This window comes from Hippoglossus stenolepis, chromosome 19 (genome assembly GCF_022539355.2).
Source record: "Hippoglossus stenolepis isolate QCI-W04-F060 chromosome 19, HSTE1.2, whole genome shotgun sequence".
NCBI lineage: Eukaryota > Metazoa > Chordata > Actinopteri > Pleuronectiformes > Pleuronectidae > Hippoglossus > Hippoglossus stenolepis.
Genome location: NC_061501.1, coordinates 19,339,012 through 19,360,144, shown reverse-complemented (window position 1 = coordinate 19,360,144; position 21,133 = coordinate 19,339,012). Strand labels below are relative to the sequence as shown.

The following is a 21,133-nucleotide window of genomic DNA, read 5'->3' as shown; positions in this document are numbered from 1 at the left end:
TCCGGGGCCACAGGTTGTTTCATGACTAACGACAGGTCTGACCTCATCAACAGAAGAGATAAAAACCTCGAGTGAGAGTCAGACCAGCTGATGTGTCCGTAGCTCTGTTCCTCTCCTGACTTCCCATAATATTCTTATTTTCAGGACTTTGAGTCTGAAGATGATCAGTCCCCACAATCATGAGAAAAAACTGAAGCCTAATTTAATTTGTTTTTAATTTACATTTTGCTTCAATTGGCTTTTATCTGATAATTCCCAGTACGAGGTCATAATTTAATGACCAAGACAAATCGCTTAAATGTCTAACTCAACATTATTTGATCTGCTAATGAAGATGAATTGAACTTTTCAGACCCTCTTCGTAATTCAGATGTTATGGACTCTTAATATTTATGTTTTAAGGAATTACCATAGTTCTTATTTAAATCTTTGATCCTGAGGTCTGCTCACTGTGAACAACACAATCCCTGTGTCCTCATTATTGATCCGACGTTGGTTTATTTCCATTACAGTAAGTATTGTAGTTATTTATAGAGCTGCCTCAGTCATGACTCAGTGGACCTGCATGTGTGAGCAGACTGAAAACAGCACTGACCCATATCACAGCAGCCTCTGTTTGCTGCAGCTGTGACGTAACAGCACCGCTGGGACTCGAACGTTTACTCTGACACGAGTCAGAGTCAAACATGAGGGGGGGACAGAGAGAGAGACAGAGACATGAGGGAGGGAGAGAGAGAGAGAGAGAGAGAGACAGACACATGAGGGAGGGACGGAGAGAGAGACACATGAGGGAGGGACAGAGAGAGAGACACATGAGGGAGGAGAGAGAGAGAGAGACATGAGGGAGGGACGGAGAGAGAGACACGTGAGGGAGGGAGAGAGAGAGACATGAGGAGGGGACGGAGAGAGAGAGGAGGAGAGAGAGAGACATGAGGAGGGAGAGAGAGAGCATGAGGGGGAGAGAGAGAGAGAGACATGAGGGAGGGACGGAGAGAGAGACACGTGAGGGAGGGAGAGAGACACATGAGGAGGGATGGAGAGAGAGAGAGAGAGACATGAGGGAGGGAGAGAGAGACAGACACATGAGGGAGGAGAGAGAGAGACATGAGGGAGGGAGAGAGAGAGACACATGAGGTAGGGAGAGAGAGAGAGCAGACACATGAGGGAGGGAGAGAGAGAGAGACACATGAGGGGGATGAGAGAGAGAGAGAGAGAGAGAGAGAGACATGAGAGAGAGAGAGCCGAGGTAGGAGAGAGAGAGACAGACAGACACATGAGGAGGGACAGAGAGAGATGAGGAGGGAGAGAGAGAGAGAGAGACATGAGGGAGGAGAGAGAGAGAGAGAGAGAACACATGAGGAGGGAGAGAGAGAGAGAGACACTAGGGAGGAGAGAGAGACAGACAGACACATGAGGAGGGACGGAGAGAGAGAGAGAGCACATGAGGGAGGGAGGAGAGAGAGAGAGAGAGAGACATGAGGGAGAGAGAGAGGAAGAGAGAGAGAGAGAGAGAGACACATGAGGGGAGAGAGAGAGAGACAGACAGACACATGAGGGAGGGACGGAGAGAGAGAGAGAGACACATGAGGGAGGGAGGGAGAGAGAGAGAGAGAGAGAGAGAGAGAGAGAGAGACACATGAGGGAGAGAGAGAGAGAGAGAGACAGAGGAGAGGAGAGAGAGAGAGAGAGAGAAGACATGAGGGAGGGGAGAGAGAGAGAGAGAGAGAGAGAGAGAGACACTGATAAACACAATCCTCTAGAAGACAATATAAACATTGTAGTATTATTTACTCAAATGCTGTATTTATATTTGATGCACTTGAACAATACTTGACTCTTTTCTTATGATGCCTCCATTTCATATACATATATAGTTATCTATTTTCAAGTGGGTTGATTTTTCATGCAAAGATAAACACCTCAAAAATAATGATTTCTTCAACTTTGGTACGAATGTATAATTTGACTCGGAGGCGAACTGATCAGAGATCAGTGTTGAAAGGTTAAAGGTCACAGCTGCACCGGTTCACCGAGGCGAACAAGCCCAGGTCTTCGGTGGAGTTCGGTTTCCCAGGTCTGTTGTGAAGACGAGCAGCTGTGCTTCCTGGTTTCCACATCACGGACGGTAGCTTTTCATATCGTCCGTGCACATGTAAACTTCTATGTAATGGCTCAGGTCAGCAATTCTCCCGCTTTGCTTTGTTGCAATCTCATCTGTATCGGAGATGAGCAGCAGAGCCTCCTCCAGATCGGACTGAAGCTCTTCCATCGCCGCCTTCAGCTCCTCGTTCTCTTTGGCGTGTATCTCTCTCAGGGACTCAAGTTCGGTCAGATAATCCGTGACTAGCTCGTCATGCTCCTGGCGACCACGCAGTGCTTCCATCAACTGCTGGACGTCCTCCTTTTCTTTGTCCATCAGAGATTTCACATGGCTCAGCTCCCACGTTTTCTCATCTCGGTCCCGGAGGACGTCCTGAGCATCATCTAATAAGCACTGAAGAGCACTCACCTCTTCTCTCAGTCGGTGGATCTCACCTTCATTTGTGTCCCTCAGTCTTTCAAGGTGTCCCATCTCCTTGGTGAGGGACTTGTTTGCCTTGTACAGAGTTTTCTCATTCACTCTCAGAGTGTGAATGTCTTCTGACAGAAGTTCATTCTCTGTCTGAGATTTACGCAGCAGGAGTTTGTAGTTTCCATTCTCAGATCTCAGAGATTTCTCCCTCTCCTGCAGATCCTGAACTGTTGCCAACAGTTTTTCGTCCTCATCCTCTGTGCGAGTGTTCATGTCCATGGTTTGGAGACAGTGAGCAATTCCCTTGGTTTGCTTTGTTATGAGCTCATCTTTATTCGAGATGAGGAACTGAGCTCGCTCCTGCAGTTCCAAACTGCTCTTGAGACTAAGTTGGGCCTCAGCTGTCTAACGGCCTCTGAAACGTCTGCAGAGCTGCTTCTTCCTCTGTCCGGTGTCAAGGTGCATTAGTGTCCTCCACTGGATCTCCTCTTCTTCTTCTTCTCCCACCCTCCTCCTTTGATCACCGTGATCGAAGGAGAGGGGAGGGGCCTCAAGCTCAATCAAAGAAGAGGGGAGGTGCCTCAATCAAAGGAGAAAAGCTCCGTGTGACACAATGACGTCGTATGAAGCTCATGCACGTGCATGATGCATGCGCGTGAATCGGCGATCGTTAGCAGCTGCTGGAGCGCGCGCCAGTGTTTACTCTCATCTCGTTTCTGTCACGTGCACCTGCAGCAATTCAATTGTTGAGGTTTTAAAATAGTGGATCTTTCAAAATAAAACACGGTTCAGAAACCGAGCTGTGAGCTGCTCCCCCCCATCTGTCTCCCCTCCCTCCATCTGTCTGTCTCCCATCCTCCGTCTGTCTCTCCTCCCTCCTCCGTCACTGCCCCCCCCTCCTCCGGCTCCTCCCGAGTCATCGTGCCCGAGCAGCCGCTCTCCTCTGCGGGCTTGACGAGCTCCTGCTCCGGTTGGTGAAACCGACGACGACCGTGAAAATGACCCAAGTGGCTCCGAGCTGCGCCGACATGACAGGTGAGGACAACATGTCCCATGACTCCCTGCAGATGTGATTGATTGACGCGCGCACAGAAGGTAACACCTCAGTCTGACTCTGACATTTTATATAATCTGCAGAAATATTGAACGTGTTTTCCATTTGTTCAGATGACGTTAGACTGCATGATGCCAAAAGCTGATGAGCTCATCCTCTCCTGAAATCCTGTTCAAATCTGCACATGTTGTAACACAGGAATTCAGTGATGTCATTTGTAGGACACAGCAAATTCTTCTCATTGTTATTTAAACGTCTATCTTCCTCTTTTGAACGATATTATCACACGATCCACTGGCTCCCTGTGCACCGACTGACAGGCTGATGTTGTTTCCTCATGAATTCAGCAGCTTCCATCCACCATCATCCTCATGTGCCTCACTCCTCCACTGCATTGGGGAGGAACAGCCTTTGAACCTGTGATTCAGCTCATTCCTTTAGCTCTGTGATGTAATTCTGAGTGAAGACGAAGCGAAGCTGGACCCTGGAGACTCATCTGGGTTTTGCATGTATTTGCATAATGGCTGCATGTGTGTGAGTGTGTTTGTGGGCAGGATGCAGGCGAGTCGATGGATGTTCTCAGGCTGCTTTCAAGTCGTCTTGATAGATACACGAATAAAACATTTAAGAAATTGGCTGCGGGTTCCACTCGGTTGTCCCACACCGACACCTGACCCTGAAGGCCTCACATTGACCAGCAGGTTGATGCATTTGGATGAGTCGTGCACAGACAGAAGCAGGAGTCACGTCCACAGCTGCAGGTTTTCATCTGTATTTGCGTGTCTGCCAGTGTTGCATGAATCATGTGTGACTCCTCTCTCCATAAACACAGCGCTGGCCCCGCCTCCCACGCTGCAGCTCGCCAATAGGCCAGTTTCACCTTCCCGATCGCCATCCAATCACAGCAGCCCCCCAGGTAAACTTCTAATCCTCACTTGATGGACTGTCATTGTCGTCATAATCCAGAATATAAAGCAGGATGTGAAGTCACCTCCCAAGTCCTGGTTGAATTCCACTTTAGTCTCAGTGCTTTTATGCTTCACATAAAAAGGTATTTCATTTAAGAGCATCTGTTCGGGTTGAGGTCTGCGGAGGTTATAATTACACTTTAACACACAAACCACACAAACCACATCAGCCCTGAGTAAGAAACATATGTTCAACGTGACAAACGTCAAGAAGCTCAAATCATTTCTACATTTTTCTTTCACCTGCCTGAAGACGCCCGGCCGCCGTTAAACAAAGAGAGAGAGAAGACACAAGGTGAGTAACACTGTCCTGTTCATCTGCCTCACACACACACACACACACACACACACACACACACACACACACACACACACACACACACACACACACACACACACACACAGCACTTCCTGTTTACCACTGTGGAAAATGTAATATTAACATAAATAAAGTGTCGAGGATGTTGTTTAATCTACTGATTGTGGCAGTTTATATAAATCAATGGATTTGACTTTAACTGAGTTTATCATGTACAAGCAATGAATGTAATCTATTACCCGAGGTAAAAATACTCATTATGAAGAGGACTAGTTGGAAAATGGACACTTAGGTCCTGAATATTTTCATTATCGATTGATCTGTTGTGTTATTAGTATTTTTAATTATTTCGTTTCTTAAATCCTCCGTCTTCCGATGTTTAGTCGGATCAACCGTCAAAATATTAAAATCTTAGTAATGGAAATCTGTTAATCACAGATTTCTTTCTGAATTGATTCTCAAAACAGCTTCCGATGAGTTTTCTTTCATTTGATTCTTCAATTTATTTTCTAATAATTGCAGCTCTGGGCAGAATTAAATCAAAAGGTAACAAAAGACAGAAGAAGGTGAATCAAGGAGGAAAAGACGGAAAGAACAAATAAAGAAAGAAGCAAATACAAGAGAGAAGTAAATAGAGAAATATCTTTACATGTCTCTTTGCCACTGGAGCTTGAGTGGAAGTCAGGGGAAGTTCACAGTTTTTAAAGTCCGTCTTAAAACATTAGCTCAGAGTCGTTATGGTCTTTTCCTGCTGGAATAATCCGCTCGGCTCGAACTGACCTCTAGAAGAATCCAAAAACTATTTATCTGAAGCTTCAAGTAAAAACCTTCCAAGTTACAACCTTAATAGTGTAAACTCGTGTGTGTGTGTGTGTGTGTGTGTGTGTGTGTGTGTGTGTGTGTGTGTGTGTGTGTGTGTGTGTGTGTGTGTGTGTGTGTGTGTGTGTGTGTGTGTGTGTGTGTGCGCGAGAGCTGACGGAGGTGCTGCGTGATAAGGAGCGCCGGGTGCAGCAGCAGCTGGATCGCAGTGCCGTGGAGCGAGGGAGGAAGATGGAGGTGCAGAGGAGGAAGGAGCAGCAGCGCAGGGCAGCAGCTGAGGGGAAGAGACGGCAGAAGCAAGAGGCAGAAAAGGTCAGAGGTCACGCTGATGAGGCTTTCACTTTACATTCGAGGAGGTGGGAGAACAGAACGACGCCTTGTTAGTGAGGCTGAACCACAGGCTGTAGACCAGTTTGTGACACAAACAGTTTGACGTGATCTTACCTAAGGTGCAAAGTTTCATATCAACACATTTATGCAGTGGTGGATTCAGAAATGGGCGACACGGGCGGCTGCAGGCAAAACATGTAGCTGTCACCACTGTCCCATATAAACAAACTACACATTTCTAAATATTTAAATACTGTAAAATACTTTGCTCCATAATTCCTGATGAGGAATGATTTGAGTTCAGGACCATAATGATTATTTAATGGTCTTAATCAGGAAATAAATAAAGACCATTATGACTATTTCTCTAAACTTGAGCATCTTTATGTTCCTGAAAATCTCCTGCTGCGTTCTTCATATGAGAAACACTCCAGAAAATGTCTTGTGGACATTCTCCGGAGTTTATGTCTGAAAACGTCTTTTTTAACTTTGATATGGAACAAAAAGAAGTTCAAGACTCTTTTGCTGCTGGATCTACTTTTATGATTTAGATCAGGACGGATCTGAACAAGTTTTCACTGTCAAATATCGTTAAAGACAAGTTCTGACGATTTAAAACCAAACTCATCAAATCATGAACTTGTTTATCAGAGTGAACACAACCAAGTGTTTAGATGTGTCTCTAGTAGAGGCCTGGTTTGTTGACAATGTGATTTAATAACAACATGAAAATATAACGACTCACAATAATAAGAATGTTTGTTATTTTTAAGCCATGATTCAAACGTGTGATGTTCAGATGTGCAGCTCAGTGAACTGTGAAAAACATCATCCACTTGTTTTGTGAATTTCCACGAAAGAACTTATTTATACGACATCATTGTGACGATCATAACTTTAAGAAACAGTTGAGCTGAAGGTCAATATGACAACACTTTGCCTTCTTCACCTTCATCTGACCTTCATCACTCTGTAGTTGTCGTTTGTTGTTGACGTTCAAGGATCTCAGGGAAACACTGGACAGATGAAAATCAGAATCAGTGATCCCTCTCTCCTCTTCACTCGAATGACTTCCTGTCCCCCGACCAGCTGGGACAGGAAGGGTTTGGTTTGTCTTCAGACTTTAAGCAGAAGATGATTAAATGACCCTAACATCAAACTTCTTTTACTTTGAACTTCATTCAGGCTTCACATTAGAGGGGGGGGGGGAGAACAGATATTGTGGCGGTGGACAAAAAACAATCAAGGTGTGGCCACTGAGGGCCGTGAACATCGGCCTATGTTTGATTCATAGCGGGTCAGAGGTCCCTCACATGTGACCCAGGACCCACCCACGTTCACACAGCCAAAAGACTGAGGTCACATGCACCGCCCCCCCATGTGAGTGGTCTCCGGACGCACTGGGTGTGTTGGGAAGTGAACTCGGCGATATTTTGGCTTCAGTTCTGGACGGTGGGAGGAAGTGGAGCTGCATCGTGCCTCTGTGTGTACGAGCGTGAGGACAGAAGCTGCAGGTTCTCGTCGTGCACAGAAGCTCATTGAAGGTTTGAGTGTGAGTTATCAAAACGTACGAGATCGAGAGAAACGTGCCGTTTATTTAAAGCCTCAGTGTTTTCTCTGCTGCAGGAGCCTGAAACACAAACTTCATTCAGCGCTCTGCTCGAGTCATGACTCGGCTTCAGTTGGTCGAGAAGCTTTGACTCAGGTTATTATTAATATTATTATTATTCCCATCGTGAATGATCTGCTGTGTTTGAGCAGGAGCTCTGTCAGTTTGACATCGAGCATAAATTATTAGCTCCTGTGGAAATTAACCAGTCCAGAGTCCTCGGGGGGGGGGTTGTCACCGGGTCTATTGATTTGCATCCTAACACCCCCCACACACACACTCATATGCATAACTTAATGATTGGTCAGTCTCGCGGGAGATGACATCACTGCTGTTTCCTGGAACAGACGGAGGAAACAACAGAATCAATATGATCCAGGTTTTATAGAGAAAACACAAGGTTTCATTTATCATCAAAACTGAGTTTAAATCATGTTCATTTAGTCTTTTATTGTCAATTCATTCTGTCAAAGGTTATTGCTCATAAAACCACTGCAGCTACTTGAACAGTTAATTTTCGATCATTCATATTTTCATTCATCTATTTGATCAATTTTGCCCTAAATCGTTCAGTATTTTCTGCAGCTCTGTTTCACATTTTCATGTTTTAATATTTTATTTTAATGGGCATATTTATTTTTGCTCGTTTGTGTCTGAATCTGAAATATGAGTTATTTGTATTATTATTATTATTTATATTTTTGTGTTGGAAATAATATAAAGCAGCAAATTCAATTTTTTATATATTTTTATTGAAAAGATTATTCTTTGATATTTCTCAGTATTACTGCCATGTTTTACAGATAAATATATAATCAAATTAGAAAACAGAACAACACCTGGAAACGAGGACAAATAATTAGAATAACCTGTGTAGTTTGAAGATGGAACAACAATTCAGTTTAGTTTGACATTTGGTTTGATGAATGATTCAAACTGTGAATTCAATATAATAATATAATAGTTATTAGATATTAATATTCTGTTGAATATGTTGCATATAGAGCTACCAGGCTATTCCCTCGACTGTTCATTGGTTTGTCAGCAGAATTACACAAAAAGAAGTGAATGAACGTGGAACTTGGTGGAGAATAATTCACAGATCTTGATGAAAACAATATTCATACACAGATATATTTAGAGGACTCATTTCTATGAGTGTGTTTAATTTGGTGCAGTTTTGACAGAAATGAGCTCTACTGAGTGTTTTCATTATTAATAATTGGAGTTATTCTTGAAATGTATTTATTTATACTTATTATAACCATAACAAACACTTTAACATTTCCTTTGTAATTAAATATTGATTCATGATAAATAAAACAAATTCATATCTCTATGCAGGAACTGTGTAATGTTGCACAAACTTAATATTTAATATACACTGCACTGGTATGTGATTCTCCTTCAGTCCTGAGTCCGCTCCAGTCTCTTCTTCCATCCTGCTTTTCTCTCTGTCTTTGCTCTTATTTGATCTGTTCTATTTCTCCTTCCCCCTCTACCGCTCCATCCCTCCATCCCTCCCTCCCTCCATCCCTCCATCCCTCCATCCCTCCCTCCTCCCTCCCTCCATCCCTCCATCCCTCCTCCTCCCCTCCCTCCATCCCTCCCTCCTCCCTCCATCCCCACCTCCATTTACATTTCCTCCCTCTCTCCCTTTGAATCCGTCGTCTCGACTTCGCCCCTCGTCTCTCCTCCCTCCTGCAGTCAGTGCGTGACTCTGCATGCACTTTCAGCAACACCCCCCTCAACAATGCTGAGGTGGGCCTTTCCATCCTTTATATACAGACGACACTCTGGAGCAATGTATACGCTTTACATCGTACCATTACACACACACAGCAGCTTAATTCAATTAAGCTCATCAATATTTCACACATGTGTAAATATCAGTTCCTGAAATGTGCCTGATTGTTTAAATCAAGATCTGTGAATTCTTCCCTGGGAAAACAGTGAAAGTGCTGAAAAATGTATTTATCTCACAATGTTAAAGATAAAAGATAAATGATCGTCCAGACCCACACTGCTTCCTCCGCACCGGAGGTGAAACACAACCTTCTTGGTCGAGGTAATAAACTAAATAAATATCAAAACGTCAAGGCATCAATTAACACAAAAGAATTATATACAAATCAGACGGAGGAAGGCGACTATACTTATACGTCTATATTTATTTTATTTAAGTGGGTCGATATCGAGATGTTACTTTATTTACAAAGCTTTTATTAATACCACAGCAGCCACAAGGGGATTCTCTTAAAGGTAACTGGGTGACCAGAGGTATTTTCAACAAGGTAGACATTGAATAATAAAATAGAAAGAGAGAGAGAGAGAGAGAGGGAGAGGGAGACAGAGAGAGAGAGAGAGAGAGAGAGAGAGAGAGAGAGACTGGAGATAAAACAAACGCAACCAGTATCAATATCCAATCCACCCAGTGTGTGTGTGTGTGTGTGTGTGTGTGTGTGTTGATCGTCCCCTCCCGTCTGGAGGACTCAGTCATTAAAGAGAGAGAGAGAGAGAGAGAGAGAGAGAGAGAGAGGGTGGGGTGAACAATTGTGAGGTAGGAGAGAGAGAGAGAGAGAGAGAGAAGGAATCAGTGCTACCTAGAGGGAGCGGCAGCTGGAGAGAGAGAGAGTGAGAGCTGCTGTATTATGTATCACTGAGTGACAGAAGCGGGCGATCGAGCGCTGGTGACCACCACCAGACGAGTGTGAAGAGCACGGAGGGGCGAGGCTGCAGCTTGCATGCGGTAACCATGGCGCAGCCGTCTCCGAGCGCATCGCCTGCCTCCCGTCGCCGTAGCGATGGCTCAGTGAGAGAGTGTCTGTTCTTCCCTGTTTCTGAACGCAACGAGCAGGAGAGGCTGGAGGCCCTGGTCCGCCGGAGAGCTGGGGGAGCCGAGACAAGAGGAGGAGGAGGAGGAGGAGGAGGAGGCGGAGGAGGAGGAGGAGGAGGGGATGCTCAGGACCACCTGGAGAACAGGCCTAAACGCTGGACGTGGGGAGGACCGCCGGATGGAGTAGAGGGTGAGTACGATGGGAGGTGGTTCTATTGATGACATGGTGGAAAAAGAAGGATTGTGATGATGTCAGTGGAGGGTTGGTTTGAGATGTGCAGCGGGGGAGACCGAACGGGTGGATACCGATGATGATGATGATGATGGGGGCTGGGAGCGGAGGAGAAGGGAGGAGAGGTGTTTGCTTCGGGGAGGAGGTCTGGAGGTCAGGGGGAAGAGGAGGAGGAGGAGGAGGGGGATGGGATGAAAGGGTGGAGACGACAAAGCGGAGGAGGACGGCTGGGGGGGAAAAGAGCAGGTGAAATGAGGATAAGCGAAGATGGAGCGAGGGAGCAGGAGAAAAGAGGAGGATGGAAAAGGGTGGGGAGGCTGCAGTGCAGGAGCTGCTCAGCGCTTTGTCTCTAAATCTCATCAGTGTTTACTTCACTGTGTCATCAGTCGCTGGAGCTGTGCTCGTCAGCTGCTGCTCATCTTTTGTCTTGTAAATGTGCTACAGGTGTGTGTGTGTGTGTGTGCGTGTGTGTGTTTATTTCCAATATGGGAGACGGGTCTAAATCCCAGAGGAGTTACACATCTAACCTTGACGACAACAAGGCCGCGCAGACCGAGTGCGACATGTTTCCTGTGCCGACATCCATCGCTCTTCTTTTGCACCTCTTTCTTCTTCTGTTGTCATCACGTCGTCTTTCCCGACAAATGTCTTTGCCTCTGTCGTGTCGGCCGCGAGCGCCACCAGCTTTGTTGCAAGATCCCGTGGTGCATTCATAACGCCATCAATTATTCACCATCAGGCCTCGCCGCCCTGGCACTGACCGGGGATCAGGGTCCACCCAGCAGCGGGTCTGGCTCCGGCCCGGCTGACAGGCGAAGAGGCTGCTCTGGGATCTGTTGTGCCCACTGCAGCAGAAACAGCAGCTTCTCATCTTACAGCTCGATCAAAGGACAGAGACTCACCAAAGAGCGGTTATGAGCAAAAGCTGCGTCTTTTCTCGTTCGCTCGGCCGTCGACTCTGAAACCTGTGCTGTGATATTATCCGATTATTCCTTCATGGAGCCGAAAGCATCACAACAGACTCGTTCTTGGCCACGAGCTTCATGAGCAGAGCGTGAAACTATCAGAGAAACTATCAGAGAATGATGTGGTTCTTCTAACCATCAAGCGAATGACCCATAGGTGTCATAGTCATAGTTTGATATTAGGGTCCGTGGATATTTTCAAACATCTGTTACCTTTACAAAACATTTATGGCATCACGTTCATGTCCAGCAAGCTGATTGGTCCACCACTTCGGTCCAGACTCCAGCTATTGGATGGATTTCTGTAAAATGTGTACATGCATGGTCCCTTCTGGATGAACCCTGCTGACTGGGATCGTCTGACTTGTGTCTCTGCAACTGTTGCACGGACACAATGGAAGTTTGTGTTGACCTTCGTGTGCTTTGTGAACGTTGGCGATCACCTGAGTTTCGTCCTCCGCTGCCTTAAGGTCAGAATTTGAGTGGAGCTGGTTCCTGGTCAGGTTCCTCTTGATGGCGTCTCAGACGTCGTGTCAGAATGTCCATCTTGTGTCCATAAAGGTGCAGAGATTAAACACTGGACCAGGAATCTCACAAACTAAATGAAGAGCTTACCAGACTTAAGATAATCCTTTATTAGTCGCACAACGAGGAAATGTGCTTACCTTGCGTCAGCTCTGGTTCACGTTAACCGTGGAGTTTGACCTTTGGAGGAATCCTTTATATTTTTGAGCGGATCCACGTTAACGGATGAACTCGGGAATTGGTTTTCACCTGTTTTCCGAACTTGGCCAGAAATGGTGATATTCTTGGTGAAGGTGTGAACTTCCAGAGCTCTTCCTTCTTCTCGTTGCCTGATGGGTTTGTTGAGCTGTGTCAGGTTGTTCACGTCACATCGTTGATCTACTTTTGTCCGACTTGATAATAATATAATAACATTAATAATAATAATTCCTCATGGTGTGAATGTGGCGTTGAGTGAGGTTCATCCCACGGTTCTCCTCCTTGTTTGTACGTGTGTGTGTGTGTGTGTGAGTGTGTGTGTGTGTGTGTGATGCAGGTGCGTTTGGAGTGTTGTGTGTTGGAGTGTGCGTGGGTGTGTAACGCTTTGCTTTCTCCGCTGTGCTTCGCCTGCTGCCCAGGTAACCCTAAGACCCCGCCCTGCCATGCCATTGGCTCTGCTCAGCCCAATGAGCTTCCCGCCGCTCCCAGTGCCAGCCAATCCCGTAACGGTACAGACCACATGTCTCTCTGTGTGCCACGCCCCCCCCCCCCACCTCTCCTGCTGTCTCACCTGCAGCTGGTCCTGTGTCTGCATGTCTGTGGACGTCTGTGTCGTGTGTGTGTTCAGTGATGTGTGTCTGTAGGTCAATGCAGGGTCAGTGTCTTTACAGTGATGTTATGAAGTCTCTAAGAGATTCACATCTCCACTCATTGTCTCCATTGTGGCTAACGAGTGTTTGGTTTGGAGCCCCCACCACACACAGACACACACACACACACACACACACACACACACACACACACACACACACACACACAAAACCATTACCCCACCCCCATCCTTATATTACAAAGGGCTGTTCCACTTCCTGTGTTCCTGGCCCAGAGCTGTGTTTAGTGATGCATACATAATATTCTCAACAGGAACACACACACACACACACACACACACACACACACACACACACACACACACACACACACACACACACACACACACACACACACACACACACACACACACACATGCACACACACACCATACATCATACCAGACGTACAGCCTGTCACTATCTGTGAAATCCATCAGAGCCAACCTACACACAGACACACACCAGACATTTTGTCCCCTCCCACATTATAAATGAACCAAACAGCTCCTTTTATATATAAAAGCATTTTTAAACATGTTTCTTGTTTATACCAACATTCTCTTCCAGACACTTCCTCTATATTATTGTACATTACTTTATATATAAACAATATAAACACACAGGCTGTTCTCTTCTTCTCTCCGGACGCCATGACGGTGCGTTCAGGCGCTGTGCGTACGAATCCTTCTCCTCTCCGTCTCATGGGACTGCATCTCTAGATGCTCATCCTCCATCTCACGATGAAGCAGGTTACAGACGCTCTGTGTTCTGCTGCTTCATTTCTGTCTGACATCACCAAGGTTAAATCATCGATGCGCGGCTCATCGACCGGCAGGGCTGTTCTCTGTGTGTGCAGCAGTTCTGTGTTTGTCAGGATCAGGACGTTTATTGGACGTATTTGTGATTTACACTCATGTGCAGTGTGTGTCTGTGGTGCTGATTTGTGATGTTTTTTATACATTTTTTATCAGTCGTTGATTTCCTGTGTCCACCCACAATGGATCCACCGATGAACAAACAGCTCTCCAGCTCCTCAGCCGCCCTCCACTCACCGGAGAGAGGTGAGAACAGTCGTAAGATGAGAAGGTGCAAGAAGATCTCATCTTAAAAGTCCTGTTTGTAAATAACATATAAACCCTTTATGTATAGAAACGATGTATAAACTTCTGATGCACCAACCTTATTTAAAATCTGGTTTCACTTCCTTGATAAATACAAATGATGGATAAACTTCACAAACAGCTTCGTCTTCTAAGGAGAATTTGAAATGAGACAGAGGCTGAAAAGAGGAGCTGCAGCTGATGTGTTTTTGCATCATTATCATTGTCATTTATAGGAAATATTAACGATGTCCATTACATATGTTTTTAAGAGGAAGGAACATATGATACAAGAACTGAGAGCTTTTTATTGAAATAGTAAAATGTCAGTTTGTGTTGAGGATTTTTTTCTTCTTTACTCATGAGTGTTTCTGATTTCTGTGTGTGTCTGTGTGTCGGTCTGTGTGTCGGTCTGTGTGTTGGTCTGTTTGTGTCTGTTTGTGTGTTTGTGTGTGTTTGTGTCTGTGTGTCGGTCTGTGTGTCGATCTGTGATCCATCAGTGTCTTTTGTGTCCCATCGAACAGCTTCCCCCAACAACCACAGACCGTACAGAAGTTCCTCCAACCGCAGGAGCATCGCTGGATTCTCTGAAGAGACGTCCAGAGCCAAAACACCCACGGTGAGGCACCACACACACCACCACCCACACACACACACACACACACACACACACACACACACACACACACCACACACACACACACACACACCACACACACACACACACACACACCCACACACACACACACACACACACACACACACACACACACACACACACCACACACACACACACACACACACACACACACACACACACACCATGACAGTGCAGATACATGTCGATAACAACACTGAGCATTTCCTTTATATTGATCCATACATGTAGAAATGTAATATTGTTATAGATAAAGTAAAATAAAGTAAAATAGATTAAATTGTGGTTGACTTATTAAAGATAATCTCATATGTATGAATTTTAACTGTATTTTTAGCAAATATATGTCCAGATTTCTCCAGTTTATTTTAATGTGAAATGATTATTATTAATATTAATTTAATCTGATTTGCAGGGTGAGACGCCGAACACACCGGTCCGCAGTTCTTCCTTCAGGGCCAACAGTAAAGGCCCGGCTACACCAAAACGGTATGAAACACACACACACACACACACACACACACACACACACACACACACACACACACACACACACACACACACACACACACACACACACACACACACACACACACACACACACACACACACACACACACACACACACACACACACACACACACACACACACACACACACACACCGGATGACCTGATGTGGTGGTGTGTGTTTTCAGGGTGAGATCGAACAGGAGCCGCGCTCAGTCGCCCTGCTCTCCTGGACAGTTCCCGCCCTCTCCGCTCAGACAGAGAGCCACCACCCCCGGCACTGACGACAGGGGTCACTCTGAGGTCAAAGGTCACAGCACCCTGGAGAGGAAATCAACCAAATCTGAAACCTCAGAGAAGAGGATCCCCAAATCCACCAGCAGAGAACTGAACGCAGGTAACGCCACAGGGTCAAACACGTTTTCCTTCTCTTTTCTGCGCCACCTGCCGACTCAACCGCCTTTCCTTCATGTCCAGAGTCTCCAGGTACACCCACGGGCCGGAGTGTTGGTGGGACGACAGACGCTGAGGAGGCGTCCAGGCTGCTGGCAGAGAGACGACGTCTGGCCCGAATACAGAAGGAGCAGGAGGAGAGACAACGGCTGGAGGACGAGAGGTGTGTGGAAGAATGAATTCATTTGTCATGGGATAATATCTCTGTATCATCTCGTTCCCAAACACAAAAGTACAAAGGACATCTGTGAAATATGAATGATTGTTTTTGATGTGACAATTATGTTTTTTTATTGATTTACAATTGAGTCCATGTTGTTTTTTTGTTCATAAATAATGAAAAATCTATTTTTTCTGACAAGCAATGAACAATAACTATTGTTTAAATCTACTTTGGCCCCTTATTGCTCATCATATTAATCACTTATGTCCAAAACATCATCTGGTGTGTTGCTGCTTTGAGTCTGGATTCAGGTTTCAGCTCCATTTCTAACACACTCGTGTATTTTCTAGAAATCATCCCATTTAATAACATGAAAAACAGTTTCAGAGAATATGTGCAGAGAATAGATTTCTGGCTCCGGCTGATTCAAATGTCACAGGTGATTTTGTCATGTGTTACTTTAGGCTGCGGGCGGAGGAGGAGCAGAGGAGGCAGCAGGAGGCCAAGGAGCGACAGGAGAGAGCGTTGCGTCAGGCCGAGGAGGAGAGAGTGAGGAGGGAGGAGGAGAAGAGGAGCAAGGAGGAGGAGGAGAGACGACAGAAGGAGCAGAGATGGAAGGACATGCAGGATCAGCTGGACAGAGAGGTCAGCTCAGATTCTCTATCTTCTGTCAGAAGTATTTCACTTGGTGAAACCCTGAGAACAGCCACAGAAACTCAAAGTGTGTGTCCCTCACGTTCTTGGATGTTTTCTTATTCCAGAGGGAGGAGGCGTTCCTGCGAGCCCAGAAAGAGGCCGAGAGGAAGCGACAGGAGCGAGAGCTGCTGCACATCCAGGAGGAGCAGGAGCGCCTGCAGAGGAAGAAGGTACCGCAGAGAGGATTGGATCTGCTTTAATAGACTCTCTGACATCACAGCCTCCAAATGTACACGTACAAACACAATCACATAAATATATAAATCCCAACACAAAGTCGTTTCAAGGCTTCTCATCATATCACGCGATCTTCAGCTGAAAAACTCAACTGAAAACATGTCTATTCAGCATTATATTAATATATGAAAATCGACAATTTTATGGAAACTAAGTCTCCATCTGCTGCTGAAAATCATTTAATTTGACCTAAAGCTCCAGTAAACTCACTAAATGTAAAGAAATGTATTGTATTTATTGTGTTTTTACAGAGAATTGAGGAAATAATGAAAAGAACAAGGAAGAGTGAAGTGGAGCCTCCCTCCGGTTCCTCAGGTGAATGTTCAACCTTTTTATTTCTGTCGCTCTTTCACTCCTTTCTTGACGTTTTATTATACAGGGTGTTAAATATCTCCTACAGCGTCTGTTCTTTGTTTCTCCATCATAATCAGTTTTATATGAAACGGAATGAGATCAGTCTCCGCTGCAGTGTGACTCAGCAGTGTTACACGTGCAGGGGGACAGCGCCACCTGGTGCTTATTGGCTGTAACTGCACAAGTATACTGCAGGGTTTGATGAACTCTCAGGCCTGAGGTGTCTTTAGTTACACTCGTGTTTTCACCCCCGTCTCTCTGTTGGTTAGTTAGTTTGTTTGGAATCTACTAACCTTGGTGGAAGGATGCATTATGGGTCAGAAAAGAACTCATTAGATTTTGATGCTGGCCTCGACTCTGATTTCTCTTTCGTCTGTAACAACAAAACGACAGTGACAAAGCAAAACGCTGTGTTTTTGCAGGATGTGACATGAGAGCCGAGGCTGCAGCCGCTCTGGAGGAAGACGCCCCGACTCCGGCTGAGGCCCCCGTCATCACGCTGGGGCCCCTGGAGAATAAGAGCTTTGTGGACGAGTTGTCTGACGGAGTCCAGTCAATGGACGTCAGGTAGGATCCGTGTGTTTACTCATATGTTTCCACTTCATTTTAGTTTGTCTGCACCGAGGTGATGCTCCACAAACCTTATTTCTGTAGCACTTTTCAAAAAGCAGGTTTACAAAGTGCTTCACAGAGATTAACAACACAAAATACCTGGAGTGTATTTTGAAATTCAAACAACTAATTGAACAGTTAATTAATTGTTTTGTCCCAGAGAAGCGAGAAAATCAATCATCCAAATCCTTATTATCAAATTATTGATTTACATAAGACGTAAAGTAAATAAGTAGATATGACAAAGAACTTCAGCAGATTATTACAACTGAAAGCTTCGTGTTTAACCTTCTATTTGTTGAGAAATCGAACTTTTCATCCTGGTTCAAACACAGATTCCTCTTCTCCCACATCTCATTCTGTGGCTCAATATAAATTCTTTACTGCGGCTGTGTTTTGAAAAGTGCTAATAAATGAAATATTGTGTCTCTGTCATCATCGTTTCTTTAAGTTCTCCATCTGTCTCCATCAGCCCCGTGTCCAGGGAGGAGCAGGTGAGCGCTCAGGAGTTCTCGCCCGTCACCGAGGGGACAGAGGGCTGCCCCCTGGAGCACCTGATGGACCTGGACCCCCAGGGGCGAGCGCATGGTGCCCAAACGCCCCCCTACCCAAAGCTGCAGGCCGGCAGCGGGGTCGGAGACCTCAACAAGAACCTGCTGATTCAAGCGTACAGCGCCGCCTCTGAATCCACCCAGCTCATCCACAGCATCGGCCCGAGCAAACTGGACGTCCAGTAGTCGGGTAAAGACAAGGACAGATGTTGGAGACGCAGTCCGGCTGTTTTAGAGGCAAAGACAGTTTACTCATCATGGTCTTGTTTTTCTCTCTCAGGGCCTTTTCAGCAGCCGACAGGAGCCAGAAGCAACCAAGAGACCGTCACCTCCGTCTGCAACTACAACAATCATCACATCACAAGCAACAGCAGCTGATGTCTCATCTGTATTATCAACCGCGCTCATTACTGCTCAGCTTTCAGCCACATGTTCGCAGTGACTCTTAGAAACACAACAGAGTTTGACTGAATCGTGCAAATGATGTGAAGTATATTTAAGACTGTGCGACCAAAAAGAAGCAGATGTCCATTTGAGAAGGGGAATTTTAGGAAAGTAAAATGACTATTATTTATCTGAACTTAAACTTTGTTCGTTTCCTAAGATTTAGAAGCGTAACTTGTAAAGTCTTCACACATTAACCCTGTTTTCATTAACAGATTGAACATGTTTTTACATGTAAGGTGTCTCACAAAAGTTCCTGCCGTGGGATTTTGATCCGTGGACGAGCTGTTAGTTCCGTCCTGTCCTCTGAGTGTGAACAGGACATCTGCTCTACACCCGACCCAGTTAAAACCAATATTGCCCAGATGCGTTGCCTCTAACCATCACTCGAGTATCATTTGCTTTAATCTCCCTGCTTTTGTAAAAACTCTGTAAATAGATGTGTGTGGGTGGTGGAGTCCGTCATCGTAGGAACAGGGAGCGGCTCTGTTCCTCCGGAGCTGTAAAACAGACGCTGTTGTGTAAATCCTGTGTAGCATCTTCAGTGAGGACTAGTTAGTGAAGCTGTGGTTGTAGCTGTGTGGGAGTGTCTCCTCCTCTCAGTGTTTCTGATGGATCCCGTGTGTTTATCTCACCTGCTCTTCTGCCGACAGCGACTCCTGCTTCTATGAAACCCAGTGTGTCCTCTGTAGAGTCGTCCCGATGCTGGAGAAAACCACCAAGAGCTGATATTATAACCCTGCTGTCGCCCAGTAACATGTAGAGCCTGTAGCTTCGGTTTCTCTGCTGCTCGTCACTTAACTGATGGACGTTTTGTGGAGAAGAAGACGAGGAGGGAAAAGGGAAAACAATGTCTCGTATTTTTATTTGCAGATCAGGAAAATATTGACACAGTGTGTTGTGTGTTCGTCCGGCACTGACTGTAACCACGCAAGCTGCGTTTTATAGTGTGCACTTACCGGTAGTTGTGTGTTTCACTGCTCGCAAGAAGATTACACCTCCGCCTCCGCTCATCCCCCAAACTAAAGTATACCTCACAGATTCACAATAGACTGGTGTGTTAAAGCAGCGTTCACGCTCAGCTCGTCACCTCCGAGGCCTTAAACGTCCTCTGTGCTTCACCCTCAGGATCTGTCTCATCCAGCATGTGCACTTTCACTGTTTTAAAGGCCAGAAAAGATCCAGAAACTAGAGACACAACAATGTGATAGGAAGGTTGGATTCCAGGCAGAGGCCCTCAGGGGCCCCAGAAGTGTGGACGATCAGGGCTGTAACCGGGATTTTAGATATACTTGGGTAATAAGTCTACATCCCCCCCTAAACTCACACCAAGTTTAGAGTATTTAACCTAAATCACATTCTCTTCATTCATTTCAGTCTGTTTCAAAAAACATTCCTTCAGTTCTAAATGTCATTGATTGAGTTTATTTGGCCTAAATCTGTTTCAAAATATTAGAATCAGCCTTAAACATGCAACATGTTCAGTATGTGTGTAAATGTAGAATGTAAACTCCTTCCCCCAAAAATACTGAGGATTTCCTCTGTGTCCTCACCTCCTTTGTTTGAATTTATATATATCGTACTCATTCGTTTCATAATCCCGTATGTGAATGTGTAAAGAAAGATGGTGGTGGTGGAAGTATGATCATCTGTTTGGGAGCCAGACCTTTTTCAGGGCGAGGAACCAAAGTTGGATCCAAGTGCAAAGAGAGTTTCCGTAAAAAGCTTCTTGACGTGGAAAAGGGTCTCAGCTCCTGCACCATTGAAGAAACAAAAGTGTTTCCTCGTCACTGCTGCAACCTTCAGCTCGTTGTTTTACGTTTTCACGCTCCTGTCCCCCGGCCCCTGTCGGCATCTCCACGTCCTCCGGATTCTGCTGAAACTCATTGTAAGAGGGTCTCCTGGGTCCCCTTGTATAAGACTTAAAAAATAAAGGACATAATGTTTATCCTCATATAACTTAAACCCTGTGACACTGCAGCTTGGTGGAATATATCATTGTAGACGTGGTGCATGGATAACTGCTGAAAAAGAACAATAAACTTCATCAAGCCATTTGTGTCGGTGAACTGGATGAATTAAGAAATGTGTGATAATGGGAAACAGGAGGCAGGTGACAGAGTGAAGTTCAGTCTCTGAGTTTCACAGTAAGAGACGTGCAGGGCTCAACGCAGCCACTTTTATTTCATTATATCTCACTGTTTATCGACTCTATGCTGCACTGACATTAAAACTGATCTGCAAAAACTGGCCTGAGGAAGGAACTTTTACTTAAACAGCTGAAGATATTGATTAGAATTTAACACATGGGATCTTTTCAGTCAACACACGAATGA

General features: G+C 45.4%; 1 protein-coding gene across 6 annotated transcripts; it reads left to right on the top strand.

The window, feature by feature from the left end:
* Nucleotides 1–3,243: 3,243 nt before the first annotated feature.
* map7d2b (MAP7 domain containing 2b) lies at nucleotides 3,244–20,852 on the top strand. 6 transcript variants are annotated; one of them, XM_035142028.2, is made up of 17 exons: nucleotides 3,244–3,547; nucleotides 4,399–4,482; nucleotides 4,788–4,829; nucleotides 5,824–5,984; nucleotides 10,469–10,637; nucleotides 12,787–12,876; nucleotides 13,992–14,081; nucleotides 14,621–14,739; nucleotides 15,194–15,267; nucleotides 15,476–15,684; nucleotides 15,765–15,903; nucleotides 16,368–16,548; nucleotides 16,665–16,769; nucleotides 17,088–17,151; nucleotides 17,613–17,757; nucleotides 18,254–18,543; nucleotides 18,634–20,852. In XM_035142028.2, exons 1-16 carry the CDS (start codon nucleotides 3,511–3,513, stop codon nucleotides 18,537–18,539), a joined length of 1,995 nt encoding a protein of 664 aa, XP_034997919.1. In that variant the 5' UTR covers nucleotides 3,244–3,510; the 3' UTR covers nucleotides 18,540–18,543; nucleotides 18,634–20,852. The 6 variants fall into 6 exon arrangements, with proteins under 6 accessions (XP_034997919.1, XP_034997922.1, XP_034997920.1 ...); XM_035142029.2 differs by having other exon boundaries at nucleotides 3,251–3,547; nucleotides 18,275–18,543; XM_035142030.2 differs by having other exon boundaries at nucleotides 3,344–3,547; nucleotides 14,645–14,739.
* Nucleotides 20,853–21,133: the final 281 nt, after the last annotated feature.